This window comes from Misgurnus anguillicaudatus, chromosome 4 (assembly GCF_027580225.2).
Source record: "Misgurnus anguillicaudatus chromosome 4, ASM2758022v2, whole genome shotgun sequence".
Lineage (NCBI taxonomy): Eukaryota > Metazoa > Chordata > Actinopteri > Cypriniformes > Cobitidae > Misgurnus > Misgurnus anguillicaudatus.
In genome coordinates this window covers 35,340,349-35,355,218 of record NC_073340.2, presented here as the reverse complement: position 1 = coordinate 35,355,218, position 14,870 = coordinate 35,340,349, and the positions used below count along the sequence as shown (strand labels likewise).

General features: G+C 35.5%; 2 protein-coding genes across 2 annotated transcripts; one reads left to right on the top strand and one right to left on the bottom strand.

The window, feature by feature from the left end:
* Positions 1–1,976: 1,976 nt before the first annotated feature.
* gpx9 (glutathione peroxidase 9) lies at positions 1,977–5,105 on the bottom strand. Its single transcript, XM_055176459.2, has 5 exons — positions 4,765–5,105; positions 4,297–4,390; positions 3,096–3,226; positions 2,748–2,878; positions 1,977–2,565 (listed from the first exon to the last, which is right to left on the bottom strand). Exons 2-5 carry the CDS (start codon positions 4,379–4,381, stop codon positions 2,490–2,492), a joined length of 423 nt encoding a protein of 140 aa, XP_055032434.2. The 5' UTR covers positions 4,382–4,390; positions 4,765–5,105; the 3' UTR covers positions 1,977–2,489.
* A 637-nt stretch (positions 5,106–5,742) lies between these two features.
* fbxl15 (F-box and leucine-rich repeat protein 15) lies at positions 5,743–14,770 on the top strand. The gene is made up of 5 exons (XM_055176821.2): positions 5,743–5,901; positions 6,294–6,453; positions 9,754–10,256; positions 10,395–10,587; positions 13,742–14,770. Exons 1-4 carry the CDS (start codon positions 5,822–5,824, stop codon positions 10,582–10,584), a joined length of 933 nt encoding a protein of 310 aa, XP_055032796.2. The 5' UTR covers positions 5,743–5,821; the 3' UTR covers positions 10,585–10,587; positions 13,742–14,770.
* The last annotated feature ends 100 nt before the right edge of the window (positions 14,771–14,870 follow it).

Genomic DNA, 14,870 nt, shown 5'->3' with positions numbered 1-14,870 from the left:
GGAGGATATGAATCAATAAATCTAACAGTGTTGTAACTCAGTGAGATAAATCTAACCTGCTGCTGTGGTCACTTCTCTGTAGCTGCTACACTGATGATGAAGACATTTCACTTGACGTCTGGTCATTTATTATTTATTTTTCGACATGATGAAGCAGACCGAAACAAATAACGGGGTTTATGTGCAGCAATGTGATCATTAAATATAAAAATGAAAATGATCTACTGAAATGTTCAAAACATGTCTGTGATTGTTTAAATGATGTGACTTCAGTGGGGGCCGGTGACTTCGCTTCCGAGGGGGGCGAATTCAAAATATGTGTTTCCTGCGTCATGTGAAACATGTGCATCATGCATTTTGTCAAAATACGTGCCTGCTGCACATGTGTCGAAAGGATTCATGATTAAAGAGAGTAAGCGAGTATTAAGCGAGTATCTGGCAAAAGTGAGCGTCTCTTTTATAATAAATCCTTTAGATGCGTCTGCAGCAGGGTCGTATTTTGACAAGAAGCGTGATGCACATGGTTAACATGACACAACGCACACATATGTTGACATGATGAGACACACACGTTGTAACGAGCTTCACATCGTCACCCTCAAAAAAGAAATCACCTAATAGCCTATTAGTGAACTATTAGCCTATAAAGTTTTGTAGATTCTCACTAAACACACAACAGCCATAATAATTCAATGTCATGTTTTAAAAATCTTCATTATAAAGGCAGATATGATGAGAACTTACTTAAAACCCTGATAAGTTGACTGAACTCTTTCCCTCAATACAATTAAGTAATGGGTCTTAAAAAACTTTTAAGTAAACTTTACTTGGTGGCCACATAGACTTAAATTGTTAAGTTTACCAAACTTGGAGTTTGTACAGTGCTCTTAAAGACTGAACTTAAAGAACTTAAACTTAAACAAGATGCAATGAAAGGTATTCAGGACAGGTATTCAAATGTCAATCAATGAATGAACTTAATTCAGCACCCAACAAACTGCATTGTTCACGTGCATCTTCATTATAGACGAGAGAAATACAATAAAGTGAATGTGAAAAAAATCAAAATTCTCAGGTGCAAGGGCTTTTGGGTATTTTAATCTAATAGTTTTAAGTTAATTGCACTTGCATTTTTAAGTTTAGGTTTTCTGTAAGTTAATAAGTTACATGAACAAAGATAGTTAATTTATGGATCCAAAATGCAAAATTTAGGTCATGATTGTTGAGTACATACAGCATTAGGGCTTTTGTTAAAGCACAAATATTCAGAGCTGTCAGACCTGCTCGAGGCTTAAAGAACAATTACAGCCGTTTCACTTTAATTTAAATGTTTCACCAAAGACAACAATTACATTTAATTACACACATTCACATTCAGAAACATGCAAATACTAGTGACATCTGAAAAATGTGCAGGTCATTATAAATCTGCTCAAACCCACGTTCACATGCAATTAAAAACCACAGGCATCTGTCTGTGCCAAGAAAAACATTTACTAAACACAGAAACATTTATTAAACACAGAAACATTTATTAAACACAGAAACATTTGCTAAACATTCACAGAATTACTTAATTTTTTTCCTATAACATAATTTAAACATAATGAATTCTACATAGCAACTATTATACATGTTAAACCTTATATTGCATTTTCAAAATAACAGCTTTACTTTTGTTTTTGTCAGATTTGTTTCTAAAACTTAAAGGAACAAAGCAAATATTTTAGCTGTTCAGGATTCAGACTGCCCAACACTGCCATCTAGTGAAGAATAAATAGCATCAACACTACTCTCAAATCTCAGCATATTATCCATATTTTTCAGCAGTATTTAGTTATGATACGGTGTCCCACAATGCAATGTGCTTAACAAATGGATAGTTTGATTTTTTTATATTTGATCAGACCGACACAAGTTATTTAACAAACTAATAACTGTAATTTTTTGTGCACTTAAAATTTATTAAAATTTTCTCTTTCCCATACCACCAAAATAAATCTACACAACATTAAATATAGTTCTTATAGGCATCTTTATTGTTCTGACAGGTGTCATGATGACGTCATTGAGGTATTGGGCGGGGCTCTTCTCTCAGTGGGCGGTCTCAGGTCAGGAGAAGATCTGATTGAATGCACTAAATATCAGATTTGGTCCTGTCCTGTTCAGATCCAGCTCAGCTTCTGTGAAGTTTCCTGAGGGATCGTCACTGTGCCACCTCACTGAAGAAGAGTCACACTTTACAGAAGTGTAGCTACATGTGTCCTTTATTACATGCATAAAACTTTGTTTTGCACAGTGGTCTGCAATCCTGAAAGTCTGGTATATTTAGACATTGATGAGTCTGACTGTATAACACTGTATAGGGATGAATCTTAAATAGTAAGTCAAGAAAGCTCCCCAGTCATATTTTGATCCAGACAAACAGATGATAGCGTCAAAACAGCATCTGTGTGATTGCAAGATGAATGAGATACTTGTGTTATGTGTTATGATGTGCGGTTTCTTTCCAGGAGTATTGCAATATCTTGCTCCACTTCTTCAACAGGACAATGAAGGTCATACCTGCAACACAATATATTTATAGGAGATACTTACAGTATTTTTATTTATGGCTGGCTGACTAAACATGCTACAGTATACCTGATTCTGGTATAGCATTATTATTTTTACATTTTTGGCACTTGAAAAAATCTTTCTTTGAATGTGCAAAAGAAAAGTAGAAAGTGAAATGTGAATCTTCATACCGTTTGTAAGGAACTCCGTCTGCATTGATAAGGAACTTCTCAAAGTTCCATCGAATGTCATTGACTTTAATGGGAGACCAGTAAAGTTTCTTGATGTCTCCGATGACAGGGTTTACAAATGGAAGAGATTCCTGAAACAACAAAGTTATGAACAATGGAATGGTTTTCCAACTGCAATGACTAAATTAAACTGAATTAAGCAGAACTGGTATTATCTTTTCACATGGAGACAGCACAAGACTACTGCATAAAACAACTCAATACTCTTGCAACTAAATATCATTTTAATCTGTCTGCTACAATGCACAAGGCCAAAATATTTTGTACCTTTCCACCAGTTGTCGTTACCTTTAGAAAGACATACAGAGGACTCTCATTATCGCCATTCACCTCAATCTTACTGAAGATGGGAAACTCTGGTGTGTAACCTCCTCCTGGTCTCACACACCTCAAAACATTTAGGGTTTCATGGTTTTCCTCTAGAAAAGGAAGCTTATATTATTTTGAGAATCTTAAAGTTTTAAGGTAAACAGTAAAATGTATGTTCACTAAAATAATGTATACTGTTAACAATTTCTGTAGAAATTACAGTATGTAGTACAGCCGTTTGCCAGTAACTTACTGTAGATTAATGTTATTTACTGGCAATAGCTTGCTCAAAGTTAAATGAACATGAAACATTAACAAGTCTTTATCTGTACATATTAAAACTAAAATAACAGTCTCATGCAAAGCATTCTGGGAATCAAAAAAAAGAAAGAAAAAGGTTTATGAGGATTTCTGGTTCCCAGAATGCTTTGCATGAGACTGTTTTTTTTATTCTGTAAAGATAATGACTTGTTAATGTTTAATGTTCATTTAACTTTGAACAAACTATTGGCAGTAAATAACATTTATCTACAGTAAGTTACTGGCAAACAGCTGCAAAACTACACTGTAAAAAAATATGTAGAAATTGCAGCTGGGTTGCCGGTAACTTACCATAGATTTAAATTTATGTTATTTACTGGCAACATTTTGTTTAAAGTTAAATTAATATTAAACATGTACAAGTATTTGTCGTTACAGAGTAAAACTAAAAAAACAGCATCAAGCAAAACATTCTGGGAAACAAAATCTGAAGCAAAAAACAGAAAAAGGTTGATGATCATTTCTAGTTCCCAGAATGCTTTGCATGAGGCTGTTATTGTATAGTTTTATTCTGTAAAGATAAAGACTTGTTAATATTTAAAAAAAAATAATTTTAAAACTTTGAACAAACTCTTGCCAGTAAATAACATACATTTAAATCTACGGTAAATTACCGGCAACCCAGCTGCAATTCCATTGAAATTTCTACCGAATTTTTTTACAGTGTACAGCATTTTTTTACAGTGGGAACAAACAAGCCAGTACTGTATGTGATAACAAAATATGCAAGCCATCTTTCATTCAAATCAATAGCCTGTATTTAATACATACAAAACATTTTAGTTGACAGTATTCAGACAATTTTTTTCACTGAACTATAAGTGATCTCACATATGTTAAATAAGACTGCAAGTCTTACCAGGTGACTGTAGTCCAAACTGATTGCAAGGAAACCCAAGAATGATGAATTTCTGGCCTTCAAACATCTTCATAAGTGCATTCATCTTGTGATACTTAAGACAAAAGTCAAAGGATTCATGTCAGTTCTAAAACAAAAAAACTTGCATTCCTTTTAAGGCATAATATTCTCTCTACTACACAAATATCCTATACACATTCTGTTTCACAAAACCATCCTTACTTGTGCCTAAAACCTTACTGTATTATACAATGTGTTAGTATGTTGAAAGCCATTACATTGGTATTTTCACCACATATTGTTTGAACCTTATGAATGTGTGTCAGTACTGTGCATAGAAAGTTAGTTTAAGCATTCTTACAAATGTTCTGTTCAAGAGTCATTAAATCAAAATGCTTGTTTAAAATTATGTTTTATTTGCCTTACATCCTCTAACATTTATTTAAATATAAAGGGATGCAAAGTTACCTCTTCAATGGTGGACCCTCAGAAGGTCGCCACATTTACAATGAGAAGAACTTTTCCTCTGTAGATGCTGAGTGGAGAAGTCTTCCCCTCCAGTGTCTCCACAGTAAAGTCAAAAACTGAATGTGATGTCATATTTGCTGTAATATCTCTTGTCCTATAAGCTTGTGTATCAAAGTGATCAATCTGTCCTAACCTGTGTCCCTCGGCTGTGTTTCATTCAGTGTTTTGTAGCTCTTGGCTCAGCAGTGGTTCTGCATGGATGAATCTATTGTTTCTCAGCATGTCGGTGAATTGAGCTGTGCATTTTGTTCTGGGTTTACAATGCCGACCCCAATGCTCATGTATGAGGCTATTCTCATTTCCAGGTTCCAATTGTAATAGTATCTTAGTCAACAGAATGCTTACATGAATCAGGATAAAAACAAATTTTAAACTTACATTTTTTCTAAAAAAAAAAAAATAATTGTTTTGTTGTAAAAAAAAAAGGTTGTTGTATATTATATACTTAATAATCAGCCAAAAAAAGTTCAATTCTAGTCTAGTTGTATGCTGTCATATAAATGTTTCATTATCTATTCTTTTGGTTACTGTAAGGGCTGTCAAAAGATTCATCTTTATTTATCACATACAAAATAAAAGTTTGTTTTTGCATAATATATTTGTGTGCATTGTGTGTAATTATTATGTATATATAATTGTGTGTAATTATTATGTATATATAAATACACACATAATGTATGTGCATAAATTAAAGATTTTTTCTTTATTTGTATTTTTAATTTATAATATAAATAAATAAATAAATAAATAAATAAATAATACTTATAATAATTAAAAAATAAAATATTTTTTTATTATTATTATTATATAGCCCTAGTTACTTCTCTTCTTTTCAATAATATTAAAGGTGAAATCAGATAGAGACAGCATTGCAGTAACAAGCGCGCACTTCCTCCTCCAAATCGTTAGATGGCACCAGTGAGCTAAGCGCGTTCTCGTGAATCCAAATGAGCGCACGCAGAAGCAGAACACGGAAGAGTCAGTCAGCTGTTTGTCAATGATGACAAATAATGTACGAGTATCAAAGGAGAAACTCAACATGGAGCAAAAACCCGATGATCGCATGCCATGCAATAGGTATATTTAATCTTCCTAAAGGGAGAATAATGAAACGGAGGTCAAAACAAGTGTGCATGTATTTATTTATTTAAAAACAAACACCCATCGTCTCCTGCATCCTCACGAATGCATGCATGCATTCAGTGCATAAATTAATTGATGCTCGTGCAGTTTAAACACTGATCTTGCACGTGACTTCACTGTTATGCATGCTCGTTTTAAAAGCTTATGTGATAACCACTAAAGTATTTTCCATTTGCCTTTTTGTAATGTCCATAATCGTAACTGTTTCTGTTTTGCTTGTGTGACAGCTGTCAGTCTTTACACAGAAGATAGAAAGAAAACAATGTTTATAAATATGTGTCTATAAAGTTGTCAGATTAAGCTGTGTGTGTTTTGTGTTATGACAGCTGTCATCTTCTGGATTTGCCATGGGAAGATGTTTTAGTAACACACGTCTTCTGCTACCTGCCGCTGCGTCACCTGGTCAGCCTGCAGCGCGTCAGTAAGAGTTTTCGTTCTCTGGTTCAGGTGTACCTGGACAACTGTCACACATTTGACCCCGCACAGGTGAGACACTTTCACACCTGCAATGATCATCAGTCATATATGAATTACATGTAAATTTGTACTGTGTATGACAGTCTGAAAGTAACTGTTGTATCTAGAATATAAGACACATGGGAAATTGTATTTTTAATGGCTAATGTTGATACGGATATTTAAAGGAATAGTCTACTCATTTTCAATATTAAAATATGTTATTACCTTAACTAAGAATTGTTGATACATCCCTCTATCATCTGTGTGCGTGCACGTAAGCGCTGGAGCGCGCTGCGACGCTTCGATAGCATTTAGCTTAGCCCCATTCATTCAATGGTACCATTTAGAGATAAAGTTAGAAGTGACCAAACACATCAACGTTTTTCCTATTTAAGACGAGTAGTAGTTATACGAGCAAGTTTGGTGGTACAAAATAAAACGTAGCGCTTTTCTAAGCGGATTCAAAAGAGGAACTATATTTCATGGCGTAATAGCACTTCTGGGAGAACTTCGACTCGGCGCAGTAACACCCTCCCTCTCCCATTATGAGAGTGAGAAGGGGAGCGGACTTTTCAGGCGAGTCAAAGTACTCACAAAAGTGCTATTACGCCATAAAAAATAGTTCCTCTTTTAAATCCACTTAGAAAAGCGCTACGTTTTATTTTGTACCACCAAACTTGCTCGTATAACTACTCGTCTTAAATAGGAAAAACGTTGATGTGTTTGGTCACTTCTAACTTTATCTCTAAATGGTACCATTGAATGAATGGGGCTAAGCTAAATGCTATCGAAGCGTCGCAGCGCGCTCCAGCGCTTACGTGCACGCACACAGATGATAGAGGGATGTATCAACAGTTCTTAGTTAAGGTAATAACATATTTTAATATTGAAAATGAGTAGACTATTCCTTTAAAGGCATTTCATGTCAAAATATGCACAATACAGTAGCTGTTAAAAAAAAGGACTGTTATATGCACAACAATTATGACAGTCATGCCCATTACCTGAAAATAGCCAAATGACACATCTTTTAAACAGCAGGTAAATGAATAGTTCATAATTATCATAATTTACTCACCTTCAGGTCATCCTAAATGAATATGACTTCTTTATTCAGCTAAACACAAAAATTTTATGTTAAAGTGATTTTTGAAGCAAAATGTTACATTTGTGAGAAAAAAAATTAAACCTGTAATCCAAAACTTTTGCCTCTCTATTGCCATCTCTGTTTGAACTGTCAAATTGCAGTTATTTGTGGAGTAATTTTCTCTGTGTGCCGGGTGTGCCTCATACATCCTAAAAAGTGAAGCTGCTGGCTCTTTGAACGCCCCCTGGTGGCTGGCTGCAGTACAAGTCATAAACGAAAACGAACGGGGTCAAAAAAAATTACACTTCCAATAAAATTTTCCAAAAGATTGTTTTGGTCCTCTAAGGAAGTTGTTATCAGGCTGATATATGTTCAGTTGTTGATTTCTTGTGATAAGTTTCATTTTTTGTGTGTCGTTATGATTGACATTTATGATTGACAGCTGCGAGGGAAGATTGAAGATAAAACTATTAATTTTTGATTTCTAAGTTATTTCACAATGACAAAATGAGTTGTATTTAACTTACCTTATTTTAGCAAGCTTGTCAAATGAGACGTTCAAGGGTCGTGGTTGAATTGGATGCGTGAGCCTTTGGACAGAAGTTTGTTAGCGCGGCTCCGCCTCCGAGCTCCATGGACGATTCCTTCTGCGCATGCCCTAGCTCCAAACTGACGTTTTTGTGTAACATGTCAGCGGCCATCGTCAGAAATTTTACGTTCAGTTCATTACAATGGAAGGAAGTGGCGTCTCGTCGTTGTTCTTCTTTTTTTTTTTTTTTACAGTCTATGGTATGTGCATTGTGCTGCGCCTAGCTACAATGTTTTTGAGTGAATCTGTCAATATACATCTACCTGACTACAGTTAAAAGTACATTTTTTAAAGTCCTAGAAGTTATATATCTATTAATATATATCTATTTGTTTTGACTAAATAAAAACTTAAATGTTTCAACACAAATATTTGAGCTTGGATGCAGGGCCGTCGGCAGAAGATACAGGGAGGAATTTTGTTTTCATTGGGGGGCACACTTCATAAAGCGAGAAACAGACTGAACCACTAAAACTCATTTGAAATAGACCAATACAAGGCTGTCCAGTCTACAATGACAATAAAACAGATAAGAGACCTCACGCCTATACACGATATAACAAAAGTCTTCACTTCCAAAAACGCAATAATAGTAACAATACATACCAGGTAGCAATTAAACAAATGTGATCTGTAGCACATTAAAGTGTACTCACCTTAAATAACATCTCATAAGAACTTAATCTTTACTCTCAAATAGATTTTTGCCTGTAAGTTTTTCTCAGACATGAGCAGAATGAGCTGAAATTTGATTTGGAGACTGCTTACAATGCCCAGCTGCGTTGAATGAATAATGAGTAATATATAAACCTATACTGTATGCTTACTGTGTATAACCATCTTATATCATTTATATCTACTATGTACTATACTACAACAAAACTCTTTTATTTTAATAAGCATAACATCCAAAACAAAATATAAATGTATTGTAAGGTATGCTGCTGGAGACTTGCCATTGGCTGTTGTATTTGAATAAATAATTAGGTGAGTCTTAGAAAGGATTACAGGGGCTATTTTGGAGATGTTTTACTATAAATATTATTATGTTTTATATTATTACGTTTAATGTAATAATGTGTAAAATGATCTGGTTAAATTTTTGTCAAGTTACCATTGTAGAGATCAGCAGGTCCTTTCCTGTGGTTAAATACTACTGAAGAGAGTGTTTATTGAACGAGGGAGAGCGAGAGCACTCATACTAAAGTGCTTAAGTTCACCTCATATTTTTTTGTCTTAAATAATAAGATTGACCATACGATTAAAAGGGCACGCTTTTTCATCTGGGGGGGGGCACTGCCCCCTAATGCCCCCCCTTGGCAACAGGCCTGCTTGGAAGTCTTGCCTGTTCATGGGGTAAAGTCATCTCTGTGTCAGTATTTTAATCCGTTCAAGTGTTGAAAAGCCCTGCTGATAATAACTTTTGTTTTAGCCCCGCAGCGTTCCCTTTTTTTGACTGGAGGCTCTCTGCAGTTTGATCTTTCATTGTTTTAACAAAAGATGATTTCCTGGATGTAGTAAATTGACATCTGAAATCTGACAAGATCAAGCAAATTACCATTGCAAATTGGGGTACATGATTAGCTTAATTAGCAAAATCGATCCTTATTTTAGCACATTTTTAATGTACTCTCCTTGTATTTCTCCTCAGACCGGACCTCACATTCCCAAAGAAGCTTTCTGCTCCATGCTTCATAACAATCAAGTTCTCCATCATCTCTGCATCAATAACTGTTCTGATTGGATCACCGATAAAGAGCTGCTGCCCGTGATCGGTCAGAACCAGAAAATGCTGCGCGTGGACATGCGTGGCTGCGTCCACCTGAGCCGTCACGCCCTGGTAGCCGTGTCTCTCAGCTGCCCGCGTCTGCAGCACCTGAGCCTCGCTCACTGCGAATGGGTTGACGTCTTGGCTCTGCGCAGTTTGGCGGATCATTGCTCGGACCTGCGCTCGCTGGATCTGACCGCCTGCAGACAGCTGAAGGATGATGCCGTGTGCTATGTGGCTGGAAAGTGTCCGGCGCTGCGTTCGCTATCCGTGGCGGTTAATGCAAACATTACAGACACGTCTGTGGAGGAAGTGGCCAAACGGTGTAGAGAGCTGGAGAGTCTGGACCTTACTGGCTGCTTACGAGTACGAAATGAAGCTATCAGGTGTGCAAACTTTTATTGAAACTAAAGTGCAAAAATTATTTCTTCAGAAACACCACATTATGGGGTCATGATTTTCATTGTTACTGGTTCCGATTGATAAGAAATATTTTTTATTAATCGTGTGTTTGCACTTTGCAGGACACTGGCGGAGTACTGCCCCAAACTTCAGTCTCTTAAAGTCAACCACTGTCACAACGTAACAGAGTCCAGTCTCGGTGTCCTCCGTCGACGTAATGTAGAGATTGATGTGGAACCTCCACTGCAGAGGGCGCTAGTGCTGCTCCAAGACGTTGTGGGATTTGCTCCATTTATTAACTTGCAGATTTAACAGGTGAGATAATAGACCAGAACTAACTTCCACATCATCACCTTAAAGGAATAGTCTACTCATTTTCAAAATTAAAATATGTTATTACCTTAACTAAGAATTGTTGATACATCCCTCTATCATCTGTGTGCGTGCACGTAAGCGCTGGAGCGCGCTGCGACGCTTCGATAGCATTTAGCTTAGCCCCATTCATTCAATGGTACCATTTAGAGATAAAGTTAGAAGTGACCAAACACATCAACGTTTTTCCTATTTAAGACGAGTAGTTATACGAGCAAGTTTGGTGGTACAAAATAAAACGTAGCGCTTTTCTAAGCGGATTTAAAAGAGGAACTATATTTTATGGCGTAATAGCACTTTTGGGAGTACTTCGACTCGGCGCAGTAACACCCTCCCTCTCCCATTATGAGAGTGAGAAGGGGAGCGGACTTTTCAGGCGAGTCGAAGTACTCCCAAAAGTGCTATTACGCCATAAAATATAGTTCCTCTTTTAAATCCGCTTAGAAAAGCGCTACGTTTTATTTTGTACCACCAAACTTGCTCGTATAACTACTCGTCTTAAATAGGAAAAACGTTGATGTGTTTGGTCACTTCTAACTTTATCTCTAAATGGTACAATTGAATGAATGGGGCTAAGCTAAATGCTATCGAAGTGTCGCAGCGCGCTCCAGCGCTTACGTGCACGCACACAGATGATAGAGGGATGTATCAACAATTCTTAGTTAAGGTAATAACATATTTTAATATTGAAAATGTGTAGACTATTCCTTTAACTCTTTCCCCAAAATTGACAAGTTATCTCGTCAATTAAGAGAAAATGTTTCCCCGCCATGGACGAGTTTTTACGGCAATCCATATTTCCGCTATTATCCACTAAGCGGCGCTCTTACACGAGAAATACCTACCCATATTTGAGAGGTGAAAAAAGAAAACAAATGAACAAATAGGATTAAAGTTTTTTGAAAGCAGAGGGGTCTGTTCTTTCATTTGATATGTAGTATGTTTGTATATTTAAAGAAGAACATTTTATGGAAGGAATTAAACTTCATAAAAAATACTGGTGCTGGCTGGCAACTTTTTATAAAAACGGTGGCAGGGAAAGAGTTAATGTACTTTAATAGTTTGTTGTGTACACTGATTTCGTGTGCATTAGGGCTGCAAGAAATAATGAAATTACCGAAATAATAAAAGTGCTCACTACAATATGCATACTGCAATGCTAGGTTTTCCCAAACCGGGGTCCGCGAACCCCTGGTGGGTCTGGAGGGAATTGCAGGGGGTTCGTGAGTTGATTGATTAATAACCATCAAATCATAACATGTAAAACATTACTTTATATAAAAAAATATATAATCTGCATGTCATGTGACCATAACATAACACTACAATATGAAAACTGAGAACTCATGCCAAATGGACAGATATGTTTTATGTACCAAAAAAAAAGAAAATTATAAGATAAAGGTCCAATAATAGTAAGGTCCAGGTACTAATAACATTAACTATGTAAAATAATACTGATAAAAACTGTAAAACGAAAGAAAAAATAAACATCTTTAACGTTAAACATGCAAATGTACTAATAAATTATTTAAATATTTACCTAAATTTTCAAGGGGTAATTGAAGAAATTATTTAGGTCAATGGGGTTTGGTTGACAATTTTTTTTTAAAAAATATAGCTGAATTACTGTAGTACTTTAAAGGCACACCATGTAACTTTTTGGCCACTATTTTTCACGTCTAGCGCCCCTAGAGGCCACAAGCGCCGCAGCACTGTCGCAAAGGAAAAGAAGACAACTTTTTAAGTCACAAAGTGTACCTTACAGCATGTCATGGGTCATATAAAATAATTTCATGGGTTTTATTTTTTTCAAACGCCAAAAGATCGTGTAGCTCACGTTTACAAGCCAGTTATAACGGTGGTCGCTTGGTCAAAGTTTATATTTAAAAAATATTGCCTTCAAGGGGAATCGAACCCGGATCGCCCATGTCGCAGGTCCATGACGCCACCACGGCGCCACAATGTCACGTGATATAAGCCTCTCTCTAAACTCTCCAAGTAGCCTCCAGTAAAATAAACGTAAAAATAGTGTTCGGGCACCAGACAGGACTTTTATATGCAAGCATTATAACATTACTTACTAGTACAAAAGGATTAGGGCCAAGTCAGGATCGGTCAGAAACCCCTCCTCCTTCTTTAGTTCACGCCAGCGAGCGAACCCTGGCCCAATATAATTGATCCTCGTCCTTCTTTTTATTCTGTCACTCTCCCCTTTTCTCTTTCTGGTCTCCTCTGACAAAACCTTGGGTTTCTTTTTAGTTGCTGCTTCGGCCATGACAAAAACATCAGAAAAATAAATAGTTGCGCTCTCACGTCCGAATTTGAGGAAGTGGAGAAAGTGACGTATGCCGTAAAGCAGATTTTTGTAGTTTTTTGTAGTTTTGTAGGTTACTACCCGAAACCCCAAGTTTAAAAGTACGAGTAAAAGCGATACAGACCCCGTCAGGCTATGGTGGACATGATATTCAACCTATTTTAGGGTCTTGAAAATATATTATGAAGTTTGAAAAACTACAAAGTGTCACTTTAACAAGGTTATGTATAAGCAAAGTTTTAGGTCGATGCAAACACCAGAGAGAATAGTGAGACAGAGCGAGGGATACTTTATTTAGGGATGCTGGTTTATAATTTTCAGTTAAGTATATTCTTATATAATTTAAATGGATTTTAGAAATTTAAAGCATTATTGTGTTGTATATCATTTTATTTAACAAGTTATTGCATTGTTCTTCATTACAGTGCAGCGCTAGTGTGCATCATTGCAGATAAATGTTGACCTTGTAATCTTTCATCTCATGCTTTGCTGACTCCCCCTAGGCTTTGCAGGCTATTTAGGAATGTTAAACAATTGCAAATAGTTATTTTTAGACTATTGTAAGTAATTTTACTCTGGTAAAATCTTGCCAAATATTTCAATTCATAGCTACGCAGCTTTAAAATATTTCTCACAATAGATGTTTCATGTTGACTTTAAATTCACAACTGTAATGAACTCATTTCAGATTAAGTCAGATAAACATTTTATACAGATTCATGAAACTGCATTAATGAAAATGAGTAGATTTCTGTATTAATGTATTGTTTTGTTTTATAGGAATTCTCTCGTCCATGATCTCTGGAATAGACTGACTTTTGAACACGCACATTTTTACACCAATGCAATATCACTGGACATGAAATCCACAAGTGCTTGTTTGATTTTGTGTGTTTTAGCATTCAGACACGGAAGAATGATGGAAAAAAATAGATCTTATTTATTTATGCAGCTTTTTGTTTTTGTGCAGAAACCAAATGCTGTATAATTTTGCACTTATGAAATACTGAAAATACTTGCACTTTTCAATACATTTGATGGATTAACCACAACCACAACCCCCAGCAATATTACCTCTCATTTCCTCTCTGCTTTATTTTACAAATCAAAAAACAGGAAGGCAATTCTTACAAAAATGAATCCAGGGAACATTTATGGTTTACAAAATGCACACTAGTAGATGTGTTGATTTTATTTCCATTACTTTAAAAATGGAAAATAATGTGCTGCCATTTAAAGAATTCAACAACTTTGATTCTTTTTTATTTTTGCATTTCAATCAATTCATAAGAACTCAAGTGAAAAACAATCAAATGATGTTTCCAACTTTTCGATTTAGGGTAAATTTGCCCTTTTGTTTCTCATTTATTACACAAAAAGTGTTTGTTCAAGTAAGACAAATGTTCAACAAATCAAGTTCCTTTGATAATATTTTATGAAGATCAAAAATGAGCAGAACTTGAAAAATAATAATCAGAAAGTGTAACAGTGTGCTTATTTTACAAGCTGGGGGTCTTTTAGGACCACTATATTATATCTGTAGCTTTATTCTGAATATTTCAATAAGTATAAAGACAACAGGGCAGTTTTGTTTTGCTTGGATTTTTGTTTTGTTTTTGATTATTTTTCATTAACATGTTTTTACAGTATCACAACATTAATTGATGTTTGCACATTATGCTTGCTATGTTTTTTATTATTTTTATTTTTTGAGCACTTGTTACAAATGTGCGGTTGTAAATTATTAAGTGCATAATTGTTTTATGCAAAGTTCTGAGAAATTATAAAGTCTTGCAAGTCGACTAATTGGATGTGTTGTTGCGATGATTGACAAGCAGGCTTTCATTGCAATCAAAAACCACCAGAGTGCACTTTACTAGATTGATAGATGATGCAGTGTTCAAATTAA

What these genes read in the sequence shown, in the direction of transcription:
- gpx9 (XM_055176459.2), bottom strand. Translation starts at nt 4,381, where the DNA reads ATGAATGCACTTATGAAGATGTTTGAAGGCCAGAAATTCATCATTCTT. An exon ending in GTTTGGACTACAGTCACCTG is followed by an intron (nt 3,227 to 4,296) that starts GTAAGACTTGCA and finishes TTCCTTTTCTAG; the next exon opens with AGGAAAACCATGAAACCCTA. An exon ending in GACGGAGTTCCTTACAAACG is followed by an intron (nt 2,566 to 2,747) that starts GTATGAAGATTC and finishes ATTGTGTTGCAG; the next exon opens with GTATGACCTTCATTGTCCTG.
- fbxl15 (XM_055176821.2), top strand. Translation starts at nt 5,822, where the DNA reads ATGATGACAAATAATGTACGAGTATCAAAGGAGAAACTCAACATGGAG. An exon ending in GATCGCATGCCATGCAATAG is followed by an intron (nt 5,902 to 6,293) that starts GTATATTTAATC and finishes GTGTTATGACAG; the next exon opens with CTGTCATCTTCTGGATTTGC. An exon ending in GTACGAAATGAAGCTATCAG is followed by an intron (nt 10,257 to 10,394) that starts GTGTGCAAACTT and finishes TGCACTTTGCAG; the next exon opens with GACACTGGCGGAGTACTGCC.